Raw genomic sequence first — 21,722 nt, 5'->3', positions numbered from 1 at the left:
CATTTCCATCCATCCTGTTTCCCTGCCCCTCCTGCCTTCTCATCTTTGCTTCTGGGTAAATGTTGACTGTTTGGTCGTGGATAGTTGATTGTTTAAAGGAGCACGTTCCACGTGGGTGTTGTTATTTTATAGGCCAATCAATTATATGGCTGAAAGGGGACCTCTGGGAGTAGCTTCAGTTCCGGGTTAAAAGAGTATCTGAGGGTGATAATTAGGCTGTAATCTTTACAGGAGCAGATAGCCAGGTCTTTCTCCTACGGAGCCTCTTGGTGGGTTCAAACTGTTGACGGTTCCATTGGCAGATTAACCATTTCGCCACCAGGGCTCCTTTAGGAAGGGGAGAGAGAGCAATCAAATTCAGTTTCCTTGGTTTTGGCCTAGATTGTGAAAAGTGAGTCATCAGTTGGCATTGCTGCGAGCAAATGTGGAGTTTTTGTATTATTTTACATGGGGTTGCCAGACTTCTGGGTTTGTAGAAATAGAGTAGGAAGTAGAAGGAACCCTGTGTTAGGCAGTTAAAACACACACACACAGGAAATACGTATTAGAGCATTAATTCTGTGAGGCTGGAGAATCGTGACAAGGTCAAAGCTTTAGCCACATTTACATTGGAATTGTTTTGAGGACACATAGAGAAACGTGTGTTCTGTAATGAGACCAACCCAAGACAGAAGCAATAATACTTCATCACAGAATTATAGCTGCAGTGCTTTTGTTCCCACGCACCGCCCCCGCTTCCCATTTTTTTCTAATCTCACGTTCTATTTTCCCATCAATGGGCTCAAATGCGCCACTCTAGCTTAATTTTTGATTCTTCCATGACCTTTACACACCTACTCTTATTTCTCCCTGAAACACTGAAAAGGAAGCTATCTTAGAAATATCCCAAGATTAAAATCACCGTTCCATATATAGATGCTGTAAAACTAGTGCTGGAAGTTCGGCTGAATTACCCATCATCCTATCTATTCTATTCGGTGAGGCACGACCCACATTGTATAACTGAGTTACTAATGCTTAGAGAAAAGGGAAGGAAGGAAGAAGTGAGTAAACTTCAGGCTTACAGTAGCTGACCAAAGTTTTCATGAGTGCTCCTGGGTCAGACAAAATAGCCTGGAGAATGGAGTTTGAGGATCCATTTCTAATCTCTAGATCCTTGAGGAGCTGGCAGGGCGAATGGAAGCACCTTCAATGTGTGGTGTCCGAGCTAAAAAATGTGAGTCTTTACAAATCTTTAACTCCTTTAAAATTAATCTACCTCTTCCTAAAAACAAAACAGAAAAACAGCCTCACTGGACTGGTTGAGACTGGAGGACTCCCCAAGACTCTTGCCCTGAAATACTCTTCAAACCTTGAACTAAAACTAACCCCTCGTAGCTAAATAACAAATTGGCTCAAAAAATAATGAGTATCACTTTAAGTACTGTGCTCCTTTAAAAAATCACCTATATGAGATCCAACTGTCAACAATGACTTTAAAACAAAGATGAGAATGTAAGGGGGCAGGGAGACTAGATTAATGGAAATGAAACAACCAGAATGCAAATAATGAGAATGTTCACACAATGTGAAACTGTAACCAATGTCACTGAACAATTTGTGTAGAAATTGCTGAATGGGAACCTAAACTGCTGTGTAAACCTTCACTGAAAACACAATAAAATGTTATTTAACAAAATTAATCCATCTCTGCAGAATTACATTGGGCTGGAAACCTCACCCAAAGGCTGCTCATTCCCAATTATTAAATCAACCACAGAATTAATTTTTTTTTAAGTTGCAGGTTGGTGTGCAGTGAGGCTCTCACTGTGACTTCTAAGTGGATGTGGAAGAGCTCTGTAAATTCCTATCTTCTGACTAATGTGAAAACTTTAATGTTCTAATTTTACTTTAAGGCTTCTGCTTTTTTTCTCTTCTTCTTTCCTCTTTTCTTTTCAATTATGGAAAATAGAATCCAATGATAGAATTAATACAAGCAGACATCTTTGACAATTTCTTTGGGTGTACCTTGTAAACGAAATGATTATAACTGCAAACACATGTTACAACTCAAATTCATGTCACTTCCTCTTTTAAAGTCTTAATTGGTGTTTGGTGCTTCAACTATTATGCTATTTTGATTTTCTTTTGTTGAAACAATAATATTTGGTTATGAGCACTGGGGCACAGATTTGTCCCTTTAACTCACAATACTCACGCGTTGAGACCTACTATCCTTTGACAAGTTGCCTTCTAATCCAGCTACACTGTACTGACCCACAGTTCACACTTGAGCTCCTTTCTCTGACTCTATAAAATGTACACTTTAATTTTAGTCAATTTTTTCCACAAGACTATCTTTTAACTTATTATTTAAAAAATATATTATCTAGAAGAAGAGAAGCACACTGGAAATCAGAGAGAATTTTTCATCGAGTTGATCACAGGATATAAATTTCACTTTATTTTTAAAATTTCTCTAATTATATTTTCATTCATCAATCATATTTTCAAACCATGTAACATTGTATCAATTGAAAAACAGCTTGCAGCTTGTGTGAAATACTATCAAAGAAACAAGCATTCCTATGCAGAGTACCATTAGCTTACATGACTCATCTCTGCTGATTAAAGAAGGTATTCTCAAGGAGAAACCCAATTCAAAGAGTAAACAGAACTATACCAATAGATTTATGCTACAGAACTTGAAATGTTTTAAGGCAAGAAGCAGCTTAGCATGAAGATTAAGAGCATAGGCACTACAGTAAGACAAGCCTGGGCATAAATTCAGCCCAGGTAGGTTTGTGACACCGTGTACCTTTGGGCAAGTCACTTAACCTCTAAGAACCTCCGTTGCCTTTCTGTAGGAGAGGTAATAGCACCCACTTTGTAGGGCTTTGGGGAGGACTACACGAGATAATGCCTGTAGAGTGCCTATTGGCAAATAGCCAGGGCTCCATAAAGGAACCCAAGAGCAAAGAAATGATGTAAACGCCTATCCATGCCGTTTTCTACTTCGATTTTAATAAAGACTTTGGGCAGATGAGTTCTGGGGCAGGTCTTGACTATAGGTAAGGTGTCTGCTCTGGAAGGCGTTATTCCAGGCGAAAGAAGAGAGTATTGCAGAAGGACGGGAGACTCTAACGCATTTATATCTCTCCCTGGTTCTTCATGTGCCCTGGATTCATTTCACTTCCAGGTAGCTCAATTTCATTGTATGTTTAAACAACAACTCTGACCTATCTGACTATCTGCTAGTCTTGTAAAACGGCAGCAGCCATTCCCAGCTTACCTGCACAGGTCTTACACATGGCACATTGGCTTTCCCCTGCCAGGAAACCCAGCTTTTGCTTAACTGCTTGCCATCAATTGACTTGAGTTCAGTGAAATAAAAAATCTTTAAATGTTTATTTTATTTTTGGTGAAAATATACACAGCAGAACACATACCCATTCAACGATTTCTGCATGTACAGTTCAGTGACATTGATCACATTCATGGTGTGCCACCGTTCTTACTGTATTCTCTACTCATATTGTTCACCACCATTGATTTAGACTTACTGCCCCTAAACTTCTCATCTGTGCTTTAGAGTTATCGTTGTCAGTTTGATCTCATACAGATAATTCTTTAAAACAGCACACTGCTCAAGGCAAACAGAAGTCAAAATAACTTTAATAGAAACCCAGACACAACTTATGGATGTGGGTAGCTGCTGCCCATAATTTCAAACATTCTCAAGCCAAATAGAAATGAGTTTTTCATTTCTTTATTGAGCAGCCCCATTAGGATAAACATTTGAGAACTAACTTCATATGAAAAGCGGTGCTTAAGGTGAGAGGTAAGCAGTGAGGGAGGGAATGTGCGGTCTCTCTTTACGCTTCCTGGGTCTGAACCTGAGGCAAACTGCTTTGAAGTGTTTGAGCCTGAGTTTCTCAGACAAAATAATCAGTCTTTTTTTTTTTTAATTTTGGTGAAAGTATACACAGCCAAAGATACACCATTTCAGCAATGTCTACTATGTGCAATTCAGTGACATTGGTTACATTCTTCAAGTTGTGCTCCTATTCTCTCTATCCTTTTCCACACTATCCCACCACCATTATCTTAAACTCCCTGCCCCCTAAGCTTCCCATCTAACCTTTTGAGTTGCCATTGTCAATTTGATCTCACATCAATAATTCTTTAAAAGAGCGCAATGCTCAATGTAGATGTACTTTACTAATTAAAATAAGCTATTTTTTGGTTTAAAGAAGACTTCAGGGGATAGTTTTGGTTAAAGGTTTAAAGATTATCTCAGGGCGATAGTTTTGGGGGTTTGTCCAGTCTCAATGGCTTCAGAAATTCTCCATTGAGAATTTGAAATTCTGTTCTGCATTTTCCCCCTTTATCAGGATTCTTCTATATAATCCTTGATCAAATTGTTCAGTAATAGTAGTCGGGCACCATCTAGTTCTTGTGGTCTCAGGGCAAAGGAGGCATTTGTTCATGGAGGCAACCAGACACGTATTTGATTTCCTCCTCCAGGAAGTCAGTCTTATTTGATGATCTGTCTTTCCAGCTGCCATTAGGTTGACAGTTCCTTTCACGTTGCCTCCTACAGGCTTCTCTCTACTTCCATTGTCTTCCATGATCTTCAGTAGAGGGTACAATAATTAAAAGGAAATGGATGTCCAGAATTTTTTATTCCATACCTCTTATAAAGATTGATAATCAAAATAGAGAAAGAGATACTTGAGTTCTCTTTCATACTTTTCTCTACTGGTTTTTTGCCTTTGAGTGTGTCTCTACACAAGAGAGGTTGATGTCTATATTTGATCTTCAAGTATGGAAATTCTTCTCTATTACCCTACGTTAGGAGAAGGTCGTCCTTCAAGATTGTTAAGAGCAGAGATTGTGTCATATTCATCTCTGTCTCCTCTGCAACATCTGGACAGTGCCTTGAGAGGCACTCAATAAATGTCTGCCAAAGTGAACGGAAATGCCACATAGTATGGACATTTTCTGATCAATAATTTCAGTCTTACACAGAGAACATATGGATACATGTAATACAGAAGAGGGAGCATGGTGTAATATTCACTACACCATAGTGAAAGTTACAGAGAATTTGAAGCAATGAGCTTGCGAGCTAACAAAAAAACAAAACAAAACAAAACTAGGAGCGTATTTTAAGTCTTCCTGATCTGCAGATAAAAGACAGAAATACCTTAATTTATTGGATAAGGGAACATAAGTAAAGTGGCTAGTACATTATTTGTTGTTATTGTTGTTGGGTGCCGTCGGGTTGCTTCCGACTCATAGCGACCTCATGTGACAGAGTAGAACTACTCCAAAGGGTTTCCTAGGCTATAATCTTTGCGGGGGAGCAGATTGCCAGTCTTTCTTCCGTGGAGCTGCTGGGTGGGTTTGAAACGTTGATATCTTCGGCTAGCAGCTGAGCACTTAACCACTGTGCCACCAGGGCTCCTTAGTGCATTATTTAGCAACTCAGAAAATGTTAGGATCCTTCCCAACAACCAGACCACTTGTCAAGTTTATATTCATCACCTGGAGAGTCCATAGTCACATTTCAGCCTACACGTTACTTTCACCTGTCAATCACTCTGTCATTATACTTCAGCTAGGACACCCCATTAGTCGGAAAGTGTCACCTCAGCCTCTACAGTTTCTTTACTTGACAGTGACTTGTGTTCTAGGAGATAATCTGTGAAGATTTATAAGTAACTGGATAATTTTTTTTTTTTTTGCAATTTTAAGTATGAAAAACTTACTAGATTTTTGTATTTTTTTCATATACAGTATTCACTACTTTTTTTGGCAAGGTTGAGTTAAATTCAAGACCTCTGAATAATTCATTTCATATTGCTAATTTTTCTTGTTAAAAGAAAACAATAACACAAGTCTTTAAACTGTGTAAGTTTTCCTTACTTCGTTTCATTACTTTCTGAGAAATTACAGTTTTGGAAAGTGCCTTCAAGCACATAAAAGCTTGACCACCAATGTTTCTCTAGGGGTTAATCTGTCAAACAGCAGTACTGAGATCTAGTGAAACATATTGTATTAATTCATAACTTCTGTCTTCATTTTCTAGATTAGGAATTGCCAGAACGGAGAAATAAGTAGTTCATAAGTACACACATGACAATCTCAGTGAGCTTTTCTATCTCTGGTCTCCTTTGGCACCATTTGGAGCCACATACTACATTATTTGAGCATATAAAAGAAATAGCTCAGCCAACCTCCCTCTTTGTCTTTGCTCCACAGCAGAGACAGCTCCCGTTATCAGATGGCATCCATGATCTCGGGTCACCCAAACAGAAAGGGAAAGCCTGGGGCCTCACCTGTTGCTCTCGTTGAAGTGAAACTGAGCACTTCACGTAATGTAGGACGTGCAATCCCGCATCTCGACTTCATGTCTGTAATTGTTACGCCAGCGGCACGAGATAAATAAGCCCGAAACCCTCATACGAGTCGGATGTCTTAGCCCCCGGTCTCCTGAGGACCTGCTTTCCTGTTATTTTTCCATTCTTGCTGGGGCTCAGCAAGGGGAGAACTTTCTGGTAACCAACACCACTGCATACTATCTTTGCTGAATGAATAGAGCAGCTGAATCCTTTCAACACTGAGAAGTATCTTTAAGGATGTTCAGATAGTTCTTTGTCCTATTGCTAGCTAAAGTTTCATTTTCTTTTGCAGATTGCTAGCACCTTGGTTGTGGCTGACTCTAGAATTTCTGGAATCTACAGTTGCGTGGCTTCCAATAAAGTAGGGACTGCGGAAAGAAACATAAGCTTTTATATCACAGGTAAGCCACGCATCCTACACCTGTATAAACAGCCTGGGGACCCCAGTCTCTCTTCAATTTTGTTTGCTTTCAGTGCACTTAATGCTTGAGTGCATTTTTTTTTTTTTTTTTTTTTAAAAAAAGAACTCTTCATAAGATTGTCGGACTTTGAGTACCTTCATCCTTGCTCTCAGGAATAGAATTCCCCAGCATCATTGGCTCCTGAAGAGTTACTTCCCTGAATTCTCGTGGAGTTATTTGTGTATGTCTCCCTCCCAGGGTGGATTGTGAATTTGGGATCATGTCATATTCTTGACTGAACTCCCTTCAGTCCTGAGCACAGAGTCTGGCACTTAGCAGTTATTCACTAACAGTCAAGGAAATCAACTCAAATTCAGATGATAACATGAATTTTTTTATTTTTAATTGAGAAGCTAATTGTTTCACAACTTAAATAATTTCACCTTTTGGGGAATGAGGCTCACCTGTAGGAACATGAAGCCGAGCGTTGTTAGCAAGATTACATGTTCTGTTTTCTGGTAGCATTTAAAAATTTGAGCTTTAACCCTGATGGTCTCTGCAAATCTTAAGACCTCCAAGGTACACAAGTGACGCTCCCTATGTCCCTCCACGGGCACAGGAAGGAAGTAAGTAGCTCAAAGTATAAAAACAATTGCCTGGCTCCATATGCCCCCAATTTCTGAGGAAACCCGGGCAGCCTGCCAGCTCTCTGGAAACTGCACTGCATGGGGCAGGCTGCAGCAGCTGTCTAGAATTCTCCAGAAAGAAATAAGAAGGTCTGGTTTCATGAGGCGTGCGGGTTGTCAGATCACTGAGAGGCCCTTGGCAAGTTAGCCCAGCCGCAGAGAAGCCGTGCCGTGGGAGACACCCGTGAGTGGATTCTCAGAAGGTCAGCGCTGGGAGGGGCAGGAGAGGTTAGTGAGGGGCTCCCGCACGTTACAGCTGAGGAAACGGGATTTCGAGAGGGGAAGAGGGACATAGCAGAGCTGCTCTAGGCCAGCTCAATATCCTGTCTGAGTGCCCCATATCGGAGATATGTAAGGGAAATCATCTCTGCATCCACTCCAATAAGTGAAATCCCTTTATGTAAAGTAGGACTCAGATAGAGATTTTAAGTAGATTGGTTTTCTAATCAATCTCAGCTGATTCCAACTAAGTAAGTACAAAGGTTTGTATTGTCCTTGTATTTCGTTGGAAATGAGTTAGCATCCAGATCCTTAACAACTGTACGTCTGATTCAGAGCACACGGCTCCTGTTCTGAACGGATATCCATTAAGTTGGCAGAAGTTTAATGAGTGCTAACTATTACGCAGTCTAATTCAACTCTGTGCTGTACACTTGATATCAGCGTAGCCCCATCTTTCCAGGAAGACAGTTCTAGCAAAGAAGATACAAAGAAGAAATGTTAACTCATGTATACACTAGTATCAAAATGTCTGTGCAGAAGTAATGTCATGGATATTATCATTTCAACATGTAATCAATATTTTAAAAAAATACACTGCTTCAGTCAAATTCAGTTCTTCAGTCACATTAGCCTATTTCAAGCGCTCAGTAGCCACTCGTGCTGTGAAGTTCTAAGCCTCTGAGGAGGAAGCAGAACTTGAGGTGGTCCTTCGAGGGGGACAGAATTTGAATGGGTTGAGAGAAAAGGACAGGCTTGCCCTGAGATTTTCAGAGCCAAGGTAAGAGTGCTAAGGGAGGCCTACAAACCATATGTCTAACTGCTTACAAGTTCTAAATTAAGCTAACAAACTGTTAAATATGTGCCAACTTCCTGTGGACAACTATACCTCCATGATGACCTGAAACCACTACCCAACCCATTGCTGGCGAGTCGATTCTGACTCATAGTGACCCTATAGAACAGAGTAGAACTGCCCCATAGGGTTTCCAAGGCTGTAATCTTTATGGAAGCAGACTGCCACATCTTTCTTCTGATGGTTTCCAACCACTGACCTTTCAGTTACCAGCCCAGTGCTTATCCACTGTGCCACTAGGGCTCCTCTGATGACCTGAAAAGCTAGGTGCAAATTTAGAACTCTGGGACTCCTCAGAGCTCCACAGCAGCATGGGACAGCACCTGGCAGTGCAGAAGGAGCTCACCCCTGGCTCACCTGTCTTCTCCTCCCAAGCCTCACTCGGTCCATGCTGTGAGTGGCTGTGCCCAGGTGGATGGTCTCCCTAGCCCACACGTTCAGACTGTCCACACCCTTCACAAACAGTGTTCGCTTGGCCGCTTCTGGGCCTGGAAGTGTGCACACTGAGAAGCAGCCTCACCTCAGGAGGCCAGGCCTAGGGACGAGGAAGGGGACCTGGGCGTACCTAGAGGCAAGCTTGGGATCATTTGAACAGGGAATTCTGGAATCCCAGGTACCCCGACCACAACGTGGAAGTGGAGGAGGCACAGGCTCTGGGTACCCCACAGATTCTTCATACTGTAGGAAGGGGAACAGCCAGACAGAGCCATTTAAAAGCCCAGGACAGGGACTCCTCTTGCCGGAGTCTGAGGGAAGTACTGGACGCAAATGTGCTAAGGGTGGTGGAGAACATCATGCTCATTTCCTTACTGTCCAGAGAGTCCCCAAGAGAGGTTAACTGATGGCTGGAATTAATTACAACACCACCATCTGGCCCATCCCACTGACTTTTTAATTGTTGGATCATATTTCTGCACATGACACTTATTGAAAGGCCCCAGCTGATAAAGTTGAACGCCTGCTGAATTCACGCAGAAATCTCCTCCCATCCCACCATCTCTGTCAGGGGCAGATTATCCAATAGGCAAGGTAAGCACGGCGATTACCTTGCTTACCAGATCATTTGTAGTGAGAAGTTTCCCATTTTTTTCATCACATCAAAGATTCTGCTTCTAGGTATAGCTGGCATCTGTCTCTCTCCCAACCTCATAGCACCTTCCTACAGAATCAAGCCTCTTTTCCAATTTACAATCCCAGACAGGGGAGGATGACCCAGTAAGCAAGGTAAGCACCGGCTTACTTGTGCTTAGTTACCTATGTGAAATTGTTCACTACAGATGATCTAGTCAGTAAGGTAAGCACTGTGTAATCCGCCCCGACACAGTATACAATGTATAGCCATGGAGTACATGAAACCTCTTCTAGATCCCAAGCCTTGCCCATAGAAAGGCATATGAGCATTCCATTTGAACATATCTACTTGGAGAAGCTCACAACGCTTTTCCTCTGCAAATTCAAGAACTTTACTCTTAAAACTGAGCACGTGTTCAGCCTGTCAATCCCCTGTCGCCTAGACTAGACTTTCTCTGAATTTAAGATTCTCTACCAGTTCTGAGAAGCTCTATTTTTATTGCTGAGAATAGGAATTTTGCTTACATTCATGTTTTTAAACGAATAATTATCTTTTTTTCCCCCTCACTCAAATCTTTGTCCCAAGATGTGTTCTTCCTAGAGATGTGACTGACCGCTCTTAGGAATGTGGCCCCTTGCATGTTTATTTTCTGAACAAGGAATGTGTATTGGCTCAGTGTTTGTACTTGACTCAGGAAGGGGAATGTTGTAAAAAAGTGCCTTTCTAAAATTCAGCTGCCCTGAATCAAAAGCTCTAGATCTGGGTCTTTATAGAAGCTCGTTTCAGTCATGTTGCCCTTCCTTAAAACACAGTCATCACTTAGAGTTGCCTTCCAAAGTGATGGAAACCGGTTAAAGTGGCCATCCCAACCCTCCACTGGTCCGACTAAACGTTGGCATTTGCTTGTACATAGCATCTACTTGAAAGAGGCAAACTTTCTAGCAACCACTCGCTTTCTTTTTAAAGAATGTGATTTCCACGCTCCAGTGGAAATAAAGTGCTCATGGAAATAGTGTTCTTATTTCCACCTGACAAATGAGATCTCTTTCATCCTTTTAAATTTCTACGCGTGTTTCTTTCACGAACTTAATCCACATGTATGGCCCTATATAGTCAAAATATCCACCCTCCCAATACACGCTTCTGTAAATAGGTTACTTTCATCTGGCCCTAGGCTGGTTGTCCTTTTCGATCAAGGGTTGATTCTTTTCCATGGCACCTCATCAGATGCCAGGCGTGTGGTATGTGCTAGTTGGTGATGGTGATAACTGTGCTGAATCTGCAACAGATCCGTAAGTGTGGGAAGATTTCTTGTTTTCACTTTGAGGGTTAGAAGGCAATTCCTTCTTGGGTCTGCTTTTATACTCAGGCTTAAAAAAGAAAATCTACATGAATTAAGAGAAAATCCCTCTGGATTCATTAAATCACTTGGGACATTTTATTTATCCTCTTCCATGGATCAAAAGAGGCTACCAAGGAGGCTCCACTGAGAAATAGATAATCATTTCAGAGAGGCTGTCTGGTAAGAGAAGTCAAATTAGCTTCAGTGACAGTGTCCCCCCCCTCCCCCACAAAAACAAACAGACCTCAGAACGGACTTGGTTCTTCTCTTTTCCGATGTGTGTGTTTTTGCTGTTTTGCTGGCACTCAGCATGACTATGGGTGTGTTAGCAATTACTGAGGGTGAAACAGGAACAGCACTGCCTTATCTCCCTGGTTTCCCAATGTCACTAAATGCATTTTATTTTGAGATTCCTGGTGGTGCTTGGCAAAGATAAACAAAATCTTCCATCAGGAAACCTGTGAGCTATTTCCACGGGAAGTTTCAAAGCACTAAAGTAAATAGAAACTCTCTACATGATCTCAATGGTGTTACTTGGGCTCACTTGGGTTCTAACAACCAGAATGAGACCTCATAAATGGAAAGGCTATGATCTTTAAAGAAAGGATTTGATTGCAACCAGGCATTATACTTCTGCTCTGGTGCTTGTGCAGAAGCTGATGGCTGATGTCTTACTCCTCTTGCCTGGAAAATGTCCCCAATAGAAAAAGATGCTGAACTAGAGCAGCTGTTTCTGATACCTTATTGTTAAGCGCTTGGCTGCTAACTGAAAGGTTGGAGGTTCGAACGCATGCAGCAGCTCCATGGGAGAAAAGACCTGACAATCTGCTCCTGTAAAGATTACAGCCTAGAAAACCCTATGGGGCAGTTCGAAAATCAACTCAATGGCATCTAACAACAACCACATTGTTATGTTAAACATGACTGCCAGCTGCTCCTGCATCTTCTGGTACCTTCTTAGATTTTTGCCTTAAAAGCAGGAAAACCTCTACTGGTCTCCGCTCTCTCCCCGACCACTGACAGCTTCATAAGCTGCTGTTACCCACCGCTCCCAGGTTTCAAGTGAATACTTGGCATTCCTTCAGACGTGACACTTTATAATGCAGCCAAAGCCCAGCAAAATCAGAAAAACAAGCAAAGTGAGATTTAGAAAAAGAGTTGATATGATATCTAATTTTGGACTATTGTCCCCTTAAGGTTTAAAGGTTTCTTTATAGCTTTGTGTGCAAAGGATAATAATAATAATAATAGCATAACATAGTGCTTTTCATCTTCAAAGTACTTTGTAGAATGTTGGCCCAAATTCTTTGCTCAAATACAGATACACCACCAGTAACTAGTGATGGGAGGGTTCTGAGAGCAGGTCTGTTCAGGGTCGGTAACCAATGATTTTTAAAAATCCTCTGGTGAAACCGTCCAAAATAACAGACTAAGGACCTCTCAGCCCAAAATTTAAATGCTGGTCCAGGGTCGGAACACTGAAGAGGAGAACTCAGGAGCTCTCGCCGGAGGCCTTTTGGAGGTGGAGATGAAGGTTAGCTGGGAAATGACATCGGAGAAAATGGTCTTTAATGACATAGTCACTTTTAGAAAATGCTTAAAATGTTTTTGAGACAAAATTTGATTTTTTTTTTTTAAGTTACTTTCCACGTACCCCCACCCCACTGTGGAATCTGGCAACTCTTCCAGATTTGTTGTCTACATTTTCAAAAGAAATCTTTGCTGTTTTCTGTCAGAGCAAGTAAACGGGCTCTTCTCTGACCTACTGTACCAGCAAAGACCAGTGGAAATCATCTGAAACAGCAGTAGGAGGGGCTGGCCGTCAATCAAATGGCAGGAAATTTGGGAAACCAGTTGTTTTTCACTGGAAAAGTTTAGCACTGAAGTGGGGTTGACTGGCGTCATGGTCTCCCAGCATGCCCCTGGGACTTCCTTTTCTCTATTGCTCCCGCTCAACAACCTATTCTGGATAAGTTTGACCAGAAAAGTATCTTTGGATTTTACTACAAACAACTCACTATTTTGCCCTCTTCAAATGCCCATTTGCTAGAAGGAGTACTGTATGTGATAAAGAAAATGGGAAACATGGTTATCATCCCAAGTTAGAAACTCCACTTTGAAGAGTAACTTTGGGCAAATGAGGAGAAAGTACTGTCTTACTGTCGATCCTATTTTACATTTCCTGCCTCACTTTTGAGGGAATGGCCTTCATTGGTTCCTGCCTGCTGTGTTTCATTGGTTTCCCCCAGATAAAAAGATAAATGCTCACCCTTTTAATGGTGACCCTGAGAGGATTTGTGTAGGAACAGCTCTTAAGAGCCTAGAATGAGGGTCTCATGGTGAGACACTGGTTTTTTTGTGCACTGAAGCTCTTTATTCTTGTTTTATAGATGTGCCAAATGGATTTCATGTTCGCTTGGAAAAAATGCCTACGGAAGGAGAGGACCTGAAACTGTCTTGCACAGTTAACAAGTTCTTATACAGAAACATTACTTGGATTCTGCTGCGGACAGTGAATAACCGAACAATGCACCACAGTATTAGCAAGCAAAAAATGGCCGTCGCCAAAGAGTACTCCGTGACTCTGAATCTGGTCATCAAGAACGTTTCCCTGGAAGACTCAGGCGTCTATGCCTGCAGAGCCAGGAACATATACACAGGGGAAGAAATTCTTCAGAAGAAAGAAGTGACAATCAGAGGTGAGCACTGCAACAAAAAGGCTGTTTTCTCTCGGATCTCCAAATTTAAAAGCACAAGGAATGATTGTACCACACAAAGTAATGTAAAACATTAAAGGATTCGTTCAAAAGTAACAGTTGTCTCATATCACCTTGATTTATTGTCACTGTTGCTAACTTTCAGGCTTCGAGGACATGCTCCTCCCAAAATGAGTTTGGAGATGATAGGAGTAATAATGAGACCCCGAGGTCCCAGCCTGCGGGCTCCCCGCTCAGGCCGAGGGGTCTGCTCTCTGTGCCCGACCTGGTGCGAGTTTGGATTTGGAGGATCCCTGCGCTTCATTTCTGTGTTTGCTCTTTGCTGTCTTCTCCTGCCTGATAAACAACAACTGGGGACTGACGCTTTTCCTTCCACTTTGATGCCAACCTCTTTTTACTGTTACGTTTCAAAGTTGCACAAACTGAATAATTTAAACAGATGCTGGTTTCTGCCAAAGATGGACGTTGAATAAGTTCATTTTCCAGCTCAGGATGAATCCAGTTGAATTCGAGACTCTGTTGGGACCTCTGCCTGGTTTTATTTTGTACTGTTTCATCTGCTCTTGATTTGTAAATAGCACCTGGATAGAAAGTTATAATGCTTATTTATTTGAAAATGCTTTTTTTTTTTTTTTACATTAAGCACATTGATCTTAAACTGGAGCTTCTAATTTCGGCCCCAGTGGGGCAAGATGTTGGTGTAACTCAGAAATGTTAAAGCTTTACCACAATCTGAAGGATGAAAGTCCAGCCAAATCAACGCCACCTCCCTCATCCCCTACCATTCTGAGTAGCTAGCACAGGGGTCCGGCAAAGGGATGCCTCCTCACGGCCTCCATTGGACCATGTGATTGCTGAGAGCACCCGAAACAAAGTGGGCCACACCTCGATTTTAAATATTTCTGCCCCCTTGTTATTCTCTTAAAGGGCTTTACCATGCTGAAATGATGACATTCACAAATGTACCACCCTCAGTTCATCCAGGAATTCAAGACTCTTGTGACCAGGGGTTTAATGCATTCTTCCAAATGTCAATTTACAATGTGTCCATTAAAAAAGTCCTCTTTCTCCATATGCAAAGATTAATGGGATTTTTTACCCCCTATGGGGAGTAAGAAATGGTAACAGTACAGAAGCAGAATCCAAAGTCATTTAAAAATACACACCGTGGAGAGAGATTTGTTTGAAGCTTGCATTTGAGGAGAAGGTGACTTTTCCACCAATTTCATATGCATTGTTATGTTGTTTGCATTTATGATTGATCATTACATATGACTTGCATATAGAAAAACAAACTAAATGATCAAAATAGCTGTGGCTACAAAACAGAGTGGCTGGGCAGTTCACTGGGAGGAGACAAATAGGACAGCTTTTCAGGCTTGGGAACTCACCAGACTGTTTCCTCCTTTAAGGAACAGACTCTGTCCCACGGCTAAACTTGTCTTTCACTTGGGAATTGCTTTTGTCGAGTGTGAAAGAGTAAACAATAGCGTTTCCCCAGAATGCCAGTTTTATGGAGCCCCAAATGCTCTGAAAACAATTAGTAACCTGGAAGTTGTCAACCCAGAGGAAAGAATAATCAATTGTATCTTGAAATTTTACCTATAGCTCTTTGGCCAGGCGTCTTTGTTCATTATAAGTCAGCATTATAAGTCAGTGTGTGTGTTCCTTCAGGAAACAATGCCTCAGTGCCATGGAGCTTGGAAGCCTCAATGTTTAACTCCAGCTAAAAAAGCAAATGGAATGATTGAGGGATTGCTAATGGAAAGATGGTGAGTTGGACACGCAGAACTCACCACAATTTCCTTCCCCTGAAAATTGCCGCAAGCCATTTTCGTGGAGAAGGGGATGATGTTGGTGTTTACAGGAGATGATTTCAAATATTCCCAAGAAATGATTTTAAGATTTCCGTAAACTAATTAATTTTTCACTATGTAATGAATTCTTTCCAGAGAGTTTCCAAAAAAGAAAAGAAAGAAACAATGGGGTGGAGTTTTCATTTTTTTTTCACTAGCTGCTCTTTGGGTGTGGAGTAGGGTGAGGATAACAAGGAAAATGAGAAAGGAAAAAAACAAAAACAAAAACCCTTAATATGGAGAACAATTGAGATGGAGTAGGGGGTGTGAGGCTGGTTCCTTAGTCCCCATTCCAAATGGAGAATAGAAACTATGGTTTTATGGGACCTGGCAGATCATTGAAAAGTCAAATAAGAAACTGGTGGGGAGCTATCTTTGGCTGTTAATAACCAGCACAAATATGCGTTAATTCTGATTTTTCTCAATTTGAAGAGATCAGCCACACTTGGTTAAATCTGGGAAATCAGCTATCAACTTTCATCAAGCAACTTAGATTTTTAAAACATGGTTTCAATGTGCCTTTCTTATTTCAAATGTCAAAATAACTGTAATGTAAGAAGTGGAAAGTGACAAAATATGATGTCTCGGTTGATTCATGTACAAAACTGGTCACTTAGAAAATAGCCAAAAATCAGACTTTTCACAGAGGAGAAATGGGTACAAAGAAAAAAAAAAATACTGTATGCTTCAGATGTGTCCACGTGTGCCTCGTATGTAACTGAGAGCCCTGTGTTTCTTCTGCAGCTTCTTGCTGCTTCTGCTGTCTGAAGTTTGCGATGGACGGATAGGGTCTTTGGGAGTTCTTCATCACATTTTTTGTTCAAATAAAAGGTCCTTTTCTACATCAGCATTGTTCTCCAGTACCCTTGTCAGGGAAGTCCAAATACTATCTGCGTTGATGATGTTATTGTTGGTAGCTGTGAAACAGTTTGGATGTTGTGAGCCCTATAATCGGATTTCCTTTTTATAATAAGGCATATGGGCAACGACAGATCATTTCATCGTATTTATTGCATGGGAAGTAGTAATGTGCTAGGGGAAGCTGTTAGAAGTCTAACTCAGTGGACCGACCTGAGTTTTAAATGAGATATATCAGAATTGTCAAGCCACTGTAAAAGACACTCAGTAGTAACATGATACTGTTCTTTGTTATCTTGTCATCTTTCACCGATACGTCTGGGGTCTCTGTGCTGGAAAAATGTCAAAATTGTAATGATAAGACCTGTACAAGTTACCATCAATTCAGAGTTTCAACACATGGCTGCATTTTCAATGAGAAAAAGCTGTTTGACAGAGTGCGCAGAAGGCCAACAGAGAAATATTTTCACGGTCCTGCCTCTTGGGGGCAAGATAGAACAGGAAAGATGTACTGGCATAGGCTGAAAGAGAGTTGCTATCATTTATCCCACATTGTGTGGGAAGAAGGGTTTATAAGTCAGAGCACTTTAACACTCTTCTTGCCTTCAGAGTCTCATTCTGTATAAAAGGAGAGCACACTAATAATAAGCTGTGGAAATCTTAATTTCATGAGAAATCTGTTTCCTAACAGACAGTAACCCTGCCATGTTATACTACTTAAGCATGTTGGGAAAGTTGTATGATCGTATTCTGTTTCACCTAGGATTTTTACATTGCTTTAGTGAGTGCTAACCCTGATACCTACAGGGAGGAAAGGAGAAAGGTTTGGGGCTCAGCGGACTCCTGCAGGAGCCGTGGAATCAAAGACACTGAAATGTATCATCTCTGTAGCACTGTATTCATGCCTAAGCAGCTTTCACAGTTCTAGTACACTGAGCTGAAGACATGAAAACTTGTCAAAGAAAGCTCTCGGGTAATCGAAACCAGTGATGAGTAGCATGTGTAAGTGACACCAACACTCTTTCAATTTCTGTTCCAGGATTTGCAACAAGGGTCGGGGGGAGAGGGATGATTTGGGAGGGTGGGAAAGACTGTAGGAATTGTTTTTATTCCTTTACCTTGGAAGCTTGGGGTACCAATCCAGTACCCACCTAACTAGAATGTACATGTATCAGCAGGACTGACTTAGTTACTTCGTTCAGTAGAAACACTGTACTCATTGGGGGCTTTGGGAGTGCTGCTGTTCCTATGTGGGATTTCAATGTTGTAATGTATTGCATTCTAATGTATTAAGTTCATTTTGTTGTACTATATTGGTTGGCATTTTATTAAAATAAATTGTATTGTATCATATGTGTATGTTTTAAGAGAAAATAATATAAAATACAATATTTGTACTATTATATAGTGCAAAAACTACAACTTCTGTGCCTTTGCCTCTTGAATTCATTCTTTGGACTTGCATTTGGGGAGGGAATGGAGGAAGGAAATAATCAATAAAGCTTTCAAAGTTTAAGAAATACTCCTGTTTGGTCTGCTGCCTTGCAATTTAGGTTACTGACAGTTGAGTAACACAAACACACCTCACAAACACGTGAATGAAAATACTCACAAAATTATATTAGCCCACTCTTATGATGTTATATGTTTATATGAAAAGTCATTACAAGCCTAGATACAAAATCTTGCTTTTCATTTACATCTCCTAAAATATTGGGCAAAATCCTTGGGATTTGGAAAAGCTTATTCCCAGAAGAGGAAGGAAACGAGTTTGAAATTTGAAAATACAGAGTTTAGTTCTCGATTTGACTCTGTCCTAACAAATTTCAATTTATTGTCGCAACTTCTTGAAGACGGAGCAGTATGTAAACCAAAAAAGTGAAACTTAGGGAAGAAAATACCAGTGGAAACTTACAGTTGGGTTTTGCTGTTTCTGTAAGATTTAGGATGTTGGTTGCATATACAATAAAAGAATAAAACCGATGAGTAATCACGATTCCATTTCTTTATTTACTAGATCAGGAAGCACCATACCTCCTGCGGAACCTCAGTGACCAAACAGTGGCCATCAGCAACTCCACCATTCTAGACTGTCATGCTAAAGGTGTACCAGAGCCTCAGATCACCTGGTTTAAAAACAATCACAAAATACAGCAAGAGCCTGGTAAGAGATGTGTTTTTTCCTTGACTTTACTCTTTCTCATCCTCTCCTTCCCCAAGCATTCCTATCGGCTTCTTCCAGTGTATCTAGAATCATCTTCTGATAGAGCTGAAAACACTTGGACTCTCGCTCATACTTATATCAACTTCCGATGAGGAATATTTGGGCGAATTCTTACACAGACCATATCCCTGCCCCATAGAAAGATCCTTACAGAATCTATTCAACTGGAATGCTGCTTTAAATAATGCATTCAGAAAAAGAAAATGGTAAGAACCACTTAGCAAATGTTGCCATTCATCCTGACAACTGAGACAGTGAGGAGTTCGTTTCTGGACTTGAGGTCCAGCAGAGCTTTGAACATCTGCCATCTATAATGTTCAGAAAAGTAGATTTATATTCTTTTTAATTCACCTACACCAATCTTAATTATTTGATAAAAATAAGAATGTTTTAAATCATATTTGTCATATTGTTAAAAGAAAATCTAAACTAATGGCTATGAGTTTCTTTCAATAAGAAATATTCTTGAACACATCTAGACTGAAACCCTTTTAGATAGCTACTCACAGAGTTCAGCTGGGTATAGGAATTCTAGTAAGTATAAACACTGTTGCCTTCCACATAAGTCTATGGTTAAATAAAATTAAATTGAACTTATCTAGAATTTTGCTTAATAATTCTACTTATAATAGTTTATTTGCAATATTCCATCAGCCTAAATCAAATAAGTAGCAAGATGGAATGGCCCTTGAATGTTAGTTCTCTAGTCAAAATGAAACTGCCATTTGAATTTGATGCACTGAATGGAGTTGTGGTATAATGACTCCAAATGTGAAGATACAGACAAATGTCTTAGAAAGGCCTTACACTCAACAGGTCCCAAAAATGATCATAGCACATCTTTTTTTCCCTATAAACTAGCACCTTCTCTTCTACTAACATCATATACTTAATCATCCACATTAACAGGTGATGGCCTCTCCTTGATGCTCCTTATCTGATCAGTCACCAGGTTGAGCAGGTGACAGCTACTACATATTTCTCAAATCCATCCTTTCTTCTGCTTCCTATTGTCATTCTCTTGGTTCAGGTGCTCATCATCTATCCCATGAACTTCTGCAGTAGCTTCCTAACTGGTCTCCCCACCTCCCTTTTCTCTCTTTGCATCTCTCTTCCACACAACAGTATAAATGCAGCTATGAATATATCACTTCCTCCTTCAAGTCTCCCAGTGGCTCTCCATCACACAGCATGAAGTCTGAGCACCTGAGAGAGAAGGCTCTCAGCACCTGGCCTCTGCCAACTCCTACAACTTTATATCCTTCATCCCCTGCCTTAAGCTTTATATACTGGCAATGCCAGACTCTTGTAGATCCCTGCACATGTTATGCTGCCTTATCCTCCTGTGCTTGTATTCTTGTCTCCCCTTTGACTGGAGGACCATTCCTTCCTCTAATGTCTACCCATCCTTAAGACCCAGATTGCGTGGCCTCCCTCCAGAGGGGCTTTCTCAGCTCCCACAAAGAGAAGGAAGCTCCTCCATGCTTCTTTATTACTTATGAATGTTTCTTCTTACTGTATTGTTTTATAATCATCAGTACATACATGTCTGTGTTATCCGTGCTTATTTCTACTACTCTCTTATTATTTTTAATTATCAGTTCATGTGTGTCTCCCCTCCTTGAGGGCAGATAATGTATCTTATTTGTCTTGTTTATATCTTATTTGTCTTTATATCCTCATAACCTAGGATGATGCTTGGCAATCAATAACTATTTCTGGAATGAATGAATGAATGAATAGTATTCAGAAGATGTTATTCTATACTTAAGAGGTTCATTTGGTAGCAGAAATACCTGGACTTGAGGTGGGGTATATCACAGAATTTTTAAAGCTGGAAAAGACTTTTGGAATATCTTTAGCCCAATGAGTAGAATAGAAAACTTAGGCCCAAAGAGATATAGTGGTTTGCCCAAGATGACGCACTACGAGGATGTGTATTTCCAAAGCAATTTTTTTGGAACAGTAATCCCTTGAGGTGTTCTACCAGAATAAAAAGATGAATGAATACATGGGTAAATAAATTAATTCATTAATAGCTTGTGAAACAAAGTGCGCAGTATTCCTCCCTTAGAGATTCAGAGCTCACGTCAGCATTATCACAGGCCCAAAGAAGTCCTATTCTAAGGAAACCTGGTAAACTGTGTTTATTAAGCTCTATTTTACCCAAACTTCTTGATCACAAAATACAGTTTATGAAATGTTATCGTAAGATGTTTGGTAGTTCTCTGAAAGAAGCAAATTTGACTTAAGTTCAGTTCTTATACCTTGGATATGGGGTAAAGAATCAGAGTTGGACCAATTCTGAAAGCTCATGGCCACTCTGGGACTAGAGGATAGAAAAGCAAGAGAGTGTGCCAAGCCAGATCCTCATTGCTGCAAACTCAAAAAGATCATGAGATGTGGGGGAAGACCAGGGTTTGCTTTCATGGGTCATACAAGAATTTGGGCAACTCATTTACACTTACTCTCTGAGCCACTATTTCCTTATGTACAAAATTGGGATAATAGTGACCACACAAGGATGTTGTTGTTAGTTGCTATTGAGTTGATTCTGATTCATGGTGACCCTACGTGTGTAGAGTAGAACTGGTCCATAGAGTTTTCAAGGTTATAACCTTTCAGAAGCAGATCGCCAGGCTTGTCTTCTGAGGTGCCTCTGAGTGGGTTTGAACTGCCAACCTCTCAGCTAATATTGGAGCACCTAACCATTTGCACGACCCAGAGACTCCTACACAGGGATATAATAAGGTTTAAATGAGTTAGCATAACTCAACTGGCCCATAGTCACTGCTTAGTAAATGCTACCTTCTGACTCACTTCGTTTAGATAGAAACTCAACAGTGAGTCAGAGTTCATTGGAATGGTGTTAAGAGTTCATAAATAAGTCAGCTCAAATGTCAAACAACTCTAAATCTAATAAAGATAGCTTCCTCCCAGCCTTCTTTGATTTTCTGAGGGCCAAAACAAGAATATCCAAAGAGAGTTTTATACAAATTCTTATACAAAATCTTTTCTAAATACCACTTTAATATGCTGCTGTTAGCATTTATTAGCATTTCTTGAGCTCAACTAGGCTAAGTTGTCGGTTGTTGGTATTTGATC

General features: G+C 40.6%; 1 protein-coding gene across 1 annotated transcript in view; it reads left to right on the top strand.

Annotated features, from left to right (window-relative positions):
• FLT1 (fms related receptor tyrosine kinase 1) overlaps positions 1-21,722 on the top strand; it is a 192,532-nt gene that overhangs the window by 90,382 nt on the left and 80,428 nt on the right. The window contains exons 12-14 of the mRNA XM_004384145.3: positions 6,679-6,787; positions 13,353-13,661; positions 18,411-18,557. Of these exons, the coding sequence (XP_004384202.2) occupies positions 6,679-6,787; positions 13,353-13,661; positions 18,411-18,557 (565 nt within the window). The remainder of the gene's footprint in view (positions 1-6,678; positions 6,788-13,352; positions 13,662-18,410; positions 18,558-21,722) is intronic.

The sequence above is a fragment of the Trichechus manatus genome, unplaced genomic scaffold, assembly GCF_000243295.1.
Source record: "Trichechus manatus latirostris isolate Lorelei unplaced genomic scaffold, TriManLat1.0 scaffold00118, whole genome shotgun sequence".
Classification (NCBI taxonomy): Eukaryota; Metazoa; Chordata; class Mammalia; order Sirenia; family Trichechidae; genus Trichechus; species Trichechus manatus.
The sequence above is the reverse complement of the archived record's forward strand: the minus strand, read 5'-3'. Positions and strand labels throughout refer to the sequence as shown.